The 7,645-nt window shown below is 40.2% G+C and overlaps 1 protein-coding gene across 4 annotated transcripts in view; it reads right to left on the bottom strand.

Moving 5' to 3' along the window:
* Positions 1-7,009, bottom strand: part of LOC115158012 (choline transporter-like protein 5-B) — a 55,183-nt gene extending 48,174 nt beyond the window's left edge. For 3 of the 4 annotated variants that reach the window (XM_029706464.1, XM_029706462.1, XM_029706465.1), the window contains exon 1: positions 6,826-7,008. In XM_029706464.1, the coding sequence (XP_029562324.1) occupies positions 6,826-6,862 (37 nt within the window). In that variant the 5' untranslated portion in view covers positions 6,863-7,008. Of the gene's footprint in view, positions 1-6,825 lie in introns of all 4 variants that reach the window. The other variant, XM_029706463.1, reaches the window with a different exon arrangement.
* Between the last annotated feature and the right edge of the window lie 636 nt (positions 7,010-7,645).

Here is a 7,645-nt window from a genome sequence, read left to right on the forward strand (position 1 = left end):
GGAAAAAGTTCAGAACTGCTGCTACTCTCCCTAGGAGTGGCCGTCTTGCAAAGATGACTGCAAGAGCACAGCGCAGAATGCTCAATGAGGTTAAGAAAAATCCAAGAGTGTCAGCTAAAGACTAACAGAAATCTCTGGAACAGGCTAACATCTCTGTTGACGAGTCTACGATATGTAAAACACTAAACAAGAATCGTGTTCCTGGGAGGACAGCACAGAAGAACCCATTGCTGCACGTCTGAAGTTTGCAAAAGTGCACCTGGATGTTCCACAGCGCTACTGGCAAAATGTTCTGTGGACAGATGAAACTACAGTTTAGTTGTTTGGAAGGAACACACAACAATATGTGTGGAGAGAAAAAGGCACAGCACACCAACATCAAAACCTCATCACACCTGTAAAGTATGGTGGAGGGAGCATCATGGTTTGGAGATGCTTTGCTACCTCAGGGCCTGGACAACTTGCTATCATCGACGCAAAACTTTATTCCCAAGTTTATCAAGACATTTTGCAGGAGGCTATCTGTCCGCCAATTGAAGCTCGACAGAAGTTGGGTAATGCAACAGGACAACGACCCAAAACATAGAAGTAAATCAACAACAGAAGAAAATACGCTTCAACAAAAGAAAAAATGCCTTCAGGAGTGGCCAAAGGAGGGTCAACCAGTTATTAAATCCAATGGTTCACATACTTTCCCCACCCTGCACTGTGAATGTTTACACGGTGTGTTCAATAAAGACATAAACTTATAATTCTTAGTGTGTTATTAGTTTATGCAGGCTGTGTTTGTCTTTTGTTGTGAATTAGATGAAGATCAGATCACATTTTATGACCAATTTATGCAGAAATCCAGGTATTTCCAATGGGTTCACATACTTTTTCATGCCACTGTATATACACACATTCACTTATAGTGTTTTCAATTTAGTAAAAGGTTTAGTATTTGGGTCCATACTCATAGCATGCAATGACTACATCAAGCTTGTGACTGTAAACTCGTTGGATGCATTTGCAGTTGTTTTGGTTGTGTTTCGGATGATGTTGTGCCCAATAGAAATGAATGGTAAATAAGGTATTGTGACATATTGCAGTCACTTTTATTGTTAATAAGAATAGAATATGTACAGTACCAGTCAAAAGTTTGGACACACCGACACATCCCTGGGTCGCGAACGACTGGAACGAGCTGCAACAAACACTCAAACGGGACAGTTTTAGCTCAATCTTTTCATTCAAAGACTCAGTCACATGCACCGAATACAACCTTACAGTGAAATGCTTACTTACGAGCCCCTAACCAACAATGCAGTTAAAAAAATAAAAAAATGCGAATAAGAAACAAAAGTAACAAGTAATTAAAGAGCAGCACTAAAATAACAATAGCGAGACTATATACAGGGTACCGGTACAGAGTTAATGTGCGGGAGCACCGGTTAGTTGAGGTAATATGTACATGTAGGTAGAGTTATTAATTAAAGTGGCTATGCATAGATGATAACAACAGAGAGTAGCAGCAGTGTAAAAGAGGAGGGGGGTAGGCAATGCAAATAGTCTGGGTGGCCATTTGATTAGATGTTCAGGAGTCTTATGGCTTGGGGGTAGAAGCTGTTCAGAAGTCTCTTGGACCTAGGGGCAGGCGCTCCGGTACCGCTTGCCGTGTGGTAGCAGAGAGAACAGTCTATGACTAGGGTGGCTGGAGTCTTTGACAATTTTTAGGGCTTTCCTCTGATACCGCCTGGTATAGAGGTTCTGGATGGCAGGAAGCTTGGCCCCAGTGATGTACTGGGCGGTACGCACTACCCTCTGTAGTGCCTTGCTGTCAGAGGCCGAGCAGTTTTTTTATTTATTTATTTTTATTTCACCTTTATTTAACCAGGTAGGCAAGTTGAGAACAAGTTCTCATATACAATTGCGACCTGGCCAAGATAAAGCAAAGCAGTTCGACACATACAACAACACAGAGTTACACATGGAGTATAACAAACATACAGTCAATAATACAGTAGAAAAATAAGTCTATATACAATGTGAGCAAATGAGGTGAGATAAGGGAGGTAAAGGCAAAAAAAGGCCATGGTGGAAAAGTAAATGCAATATAGCAAGTAAAACACTGGAATGGTAGATTTGTAGTGGAAGAAATTGCAAAGTAGAAATAGAAATAATGGGGTGCAAAGGAGCAAAATAAATAAATACAGGAGGGGAAGAGGGAGTTGTATGGGCTAAATTATAGATGGGCTATGTACAGGTGCAGTGATCTGTGAGCTGCTCTGACAGCTGGTGCTTAAAGCTAGCGAGGGAGATAAGTGTTTCCAGTTTCAGAGATTTTTGTAGTTCGTTCCAGTCATTGGCAGCAGAGAACTGGAAGGAGAGACGGCCAAAGGAGGAATTGGCTTTGGGGGTGACCAGAGAGATATACCTGCTGGAGCGCGTGCTACAGGTGGGTGCTGCTATGGTGACCAGTGAGCGGAGATAAGGGGGGACTTTACCTAGCAGGTAGAGGTCGACCGATTAATCTGAATGGCCGATTAATTAGGGCCGATTTCAGGTTTTCATAACAATCGGTAATCGGTATTTTTGGCCCGTGATTTGCCGATTTTTAAAATTTATTTATTTCTTCTATTGTTTTTTTTTTTACACCTTTATTTAACTAGGCAAGTCAGATTAAGAACATATTCTTATTTTCAATGATGGCCTAGGAACGGGGGTTAACTGCCTTGTTCAGCGGGGATTCGTTTTTACAACCTTCCAGTCACTAGACCAACGCTCTAACCACCTGCCTTACATTGCACTCCACGAGGAGCCTGCATGGCAGGCTGACTACCTGTTACGCGAGGGCAGCAAGAAGCCAAGGTAAGTTACTAGCTAGCATTAAACTTATCTTATAAAAAACGATCAATCTTAACATAATCACTAGTTAACTACACATGGTTGATGATATTACTAGTTTATCTAACGTGTCCTGCGTTGCATATAATCGATGCGGTGTCTGTTAATTTATCATTGAATCATAGCCTACTTCGCCAAACGGGTGTTGATTTAACAAGCGCATTTGCGAAAAAAGCACTGTCGTTGCACCAATGTACCTAACCATAAACATCAATGCCTTTCTTTAAAATCAATAAACAAGTATATATTTTTAAACCTGCATATTTAGTTAATATTGCCTGATAACATGAAATTGTGTCACATCTCTAGTGTTCATTGCACGCAGAGTCAGGGTATATGCAACAGTTTGGGCTGCCTGGCTCGTTGCGAACTAATTTGCCAGAATTTTACGTAATTATAACATAACATTGAAGATTGTGCAATGTAACAGGAATATTTAGACTTAGGGATGCCAGCCGTTAGATAAAATACGGAACGGTTCCGTATTTCACTGAAAGAAAAAAACGTTTTGTTTTCGAGATGATAGTTTCCGGATTCGACCATATTAATGACCTAAGGCTCGTATTTCTGTGTGTTTATTATATTATAATTAAGTCTATGATTTGATAGAGCAGTCTGACTGAGCGGTGGTAGGCACCAGCAGGCTCGTAAGCATTCATACAGACAGCACTTCGTGCATTTTGCCAGCAGCTCTTCACTGTGTTTCAAACTGTATAATGACTTGAAGCCGGGTGGGTAAAATTTGTGGAACGTTCCAACAGGAATCTATTCCAAAAACTAACAAGGTTGCCAAAAAACAACGCATATAAGAACATCCAATAGTCAATGGTATATCAAATACAAATCGTATAGAGAGAAATAGTCCTATAATAACTACAACCTAAAATTTACCTGGGAATATATTCCAGCTTTCATATGTTCCCATGTTCTGAGCAAGGAACTTAAACCTTAGCTTTTTTATATGGCACATATTGCACTTTTACTTTCTTCTCCAATACTTTGTTTTACATTATTTAAGCCAAATTGAACATGTTTTATTATTTATTTGAGGCTAAATTGATTTTATTGATATATTATATTAAGTTAAAATAAGTGTTCTTTCAGTATTGTTGTAATTGTCATTATTACAAATAAATAAACAAAAACAAAAAAATCGGCATCGGCTTTTTTTGGTCCTCCATTAATAGGTATCAGTATCGGCGTTGAAAAATCATAAATCGGTCGACCACTACTAGCAGGGTCTTGTAGATGACCTGGAGCCAGTGGGTTTGGCGACGAGTATGAAGCGAGGGCCAGCCAACGAGAGCGTACAGGTCACAGTGGTGGGTAGTATATGGGGCTTTGGTGACAAAACGGATGGCACTGTGATAGACTGCATCCAGTTTATTGAGTAGAGTATTGGAGGCTATTTTGTAAATGACATCGCCGAAGTCGAGGATCGGTAGGATGGTCAGTTTTACGAGGGTATGTTTGGCAGCATGAGTGAAGGATGCTTTGTTGCGAAATAGGAAGCCAATTCTAGATTTAACTTTGGATTGGAGATGTTTGATGTGAGTCTGGAAGGAGAGCTTACAGTCTAACCAGACACCTAGGTATTTGTAGTTGTCCACATATTCTAAGTCAGAACCGTCCAGAGTAGTGATGCTGGACGGGCGGGCAGGTGCGGGCAGCGATCGGTTGGAGAGCATGCATTTAGTTTTACTTGTATTTAAGCACCAGCTGTCAGAGCAGCTCACAGATCACTGCACCTGTACATAGCCCATCTATAATTTAGCCCATACAACTCCCTCTTCCCCTCCTGTATTTATTTATTTTGCTCCTTTGCACCCCATTATTTCTATTTCTACTTTGCAATATCTTCCACTACAAATCTACCATTCCAGTGTTTTACTTGCTATATTGTATTTGCTTTTCCACCATGGCCTTTTTTTGCCTTTACCTCCCTTATCTCACCTCATTTGCTCACATAGTATATAGACTTATTTTTCTACTGTATTATTGACTGTATGTTTGTTTTACTCCATGTGTAACTCTGTGTTGTTGTATGTTGTCGAACTGCTTTGCTTTATCTTGGCCAGGTCGCAATTGTAAATGAGAACTTGTTCTCAACTTGCCTACCTGGTAAAATAATGGTGAAATAAATAAATAAAATGCCTCCGTGCACAAAGCGAGGTCCATACAGAAATGGTTAGTCGAGATCGGTGTGGAAGAACGTGACTGGCTTGCACAGAGCCTTGATCTTAACCTCATCGAACACCTTTGGGATGAATTAGGACACCAACTGTGAGCCAGGCCTAATCGCCCAACATCAGTGCCCGACCTCACTAAAGCTCTTGTGGCAGAATGGAAGCATATCCCTGCAGAAATGTTCCAATATCTATTTGAAAGCCTTCCCATAAGAGTGGAGTCTGTTATAGCAGCAAAGGGGGGACCAACTCCATATTAATGCCTATGATTTTGGAATGAGATTTTCGACGAGCAGGTGTCCACATAATTTTGGTCATGTAGAGTACACGAAGTGCATTCATTTCTAAATGGTAAAACAGATAGCTATGCATGAAAACATTTGATCTCAAATCCAGAATGCTGGAGTATAGAGCCAAATAAAAAAATGTTGCTTCACTGTCCAAATAAATACTAGGGAAGTGTAGCCTACCTTTGCCTGTTGTCTCAAAGGCTAAATTGTGGATAAGATACTGTATGTGTTCAGATAAGCTGCTTGGACTGGGCTGGCTCACACACTGGTCTTGTGACTCATTCAGCTATTATATGGATGACCCAATTATAATGATTGATCATGCACAGTAATGATTGATTATAATGGAGGGTCAAGCCATCCTATAATCATGACTGTAAAATCACTACTTATAAGATGTTGTGACATGTACGTTCTGTAATAACAACAGACATGAGTAAAATAGCCTTCAGTGTATTGACTATTACTCTGTAATTACATAAGCCATAGCTAGAGCTTACATATCTCTGCCTGCAATACTGTATCACTGCTCCTTTGTCTCATAATCTGCGGTAAACTGTATGATTACCATATTACTGCTCATAAAAGCTGTCATTTCACACTTGAAATACTGCAGTTATGTGGCTTCTATGGCATCTGGCACGAGTCCAGGATTATATCATTTTCATAAACAACCTAACAAAGAGGACCAGCTAATGGACAGTAAATCTGCCCAGAGATTGAATATCCATATGCCAACCATTCAGAAAACTGTCACTTAGGGACAAAGGGAAACAAATATTGTCTTTACATTGTTTGCCTATATGCCAAATAACAATGGCCATCGTTTATGAGCATTGTTGTTTATCTTGGCTTTCAGATGCAATTCACTTGGTTTCTTAATCAAAACAAAACATTTAAGTAATCTATTGTCAAGGGTTGAACAGGAAAATGGAAAGTTTTAATAATAATTGGAATTTAACTAGAGTATGTGTTTAAAACTGTAACAATAACCTTTGTACCAATATGTTTGTGTACACTGCACGCCAAGTGTTAATCCCTAAGAGGATGCACTGTATTCTGTGATCAACAAATGCAGAGTTTCATAGCAAACTATAATAGAAAGTTTCACTTGTGTTACATTTCATGACTGGAGTGAATTAAACAATATCATGGCATTATTATATCCAGTAGGCCTACTTTCGAAATTAAAATATTTTTATTTTGGTAGGCTTCACTCATGGTTAATTCGGCATCCAGTTTTGTAACAAAGTATCGCTTTATATGAGCGTCACATTTGCATAATATGGTATTGTATCTTGCTTCAATGTTACATTTACAAAATCTGTGCTAGCGCCCAGAAGCGACCCAATAACAAAAGTCAGAATAGCGTTCGAAGCACAATGTTGGAGGCTATCCTTTGTCACGTCTTGAAGAAAGAACGGTTAACCCGACATGAAACGAAGACGAACGTGGCGACTCACCATAGTATGAAGGAGGAATGTCCGTCTTCCTAGCCATTGCACCTCAGACAGGAGATTCTGCAGATATCATATGAGGATGTGAATAGCGTTTTAACGGCCCAGTCTACGTAAATACAGTAGCCTACCTCGAGCCCTTGGTATGAGCTGTCTCTCCGCCACGCAGCTGAGCGAGCCGTGTTTACAGCACGAGAGAGCGTCATCAACTGTGTGATTAAAAACACTCTTAAAGGAGACGCATACAGAGACTGGCACTAAGGTAGGCACGCTGATGGCAAATGAACATCTTATACATGAATCTCGATATAGCCCTGATTCACACTTGACACGGTCACCATAATCTATATTGTGCATGTGTTAGTCAAATTGGAAAGCAATGTATCAATCGCATTTATTTATAAAGCCCTTCTTCATCAACTGATGTCACAAAGTGCTGTACAGAAACCCAGCCTAAAACCCCAGACAGCAAGAAATGCAGGTGTAGAAGCACGGTGGCTAGGGAAAGACTCTATAGAAAGGCCAGAACCTAGGAAGAAACCTAGAGAGGAACCAGGCTATGAGGGGGGGCCAGTCCTCTTCTGGCTGTGCCGGGTGGAGATTATAACAGAACATGGCCAAGATGTTCAAACATTCATAGATGACCAGCAGGGTCAAATAATAATAATCACAGTGGTTGTTGAGGGTGCGACAGGTCAACACCTCAGGAGTAAATGTCAGTTGGCTTTTTTTTGTTGAGTGAGTGATACGAAAACACTTTAAAAATGATAATTACTTTGATGAAATCTATAGCTAGCTATAGGTTGACTGATATAGTAGGTCTATA

This window comes from Salmo trutta, chromosome 22 (genome assembly GCF_901001165.1).
Source record: "Salmo trutta chromosome 22, fSalTru1.1, whole genome shotgun sequence".
Classification (NCBI taxonomy): domain Eukaryota; kingdom Metazoa; phylum Chordata; class Actinopteri; order Salmoniformes; family Salmonidae; genus Salmo; species Salmo trutta.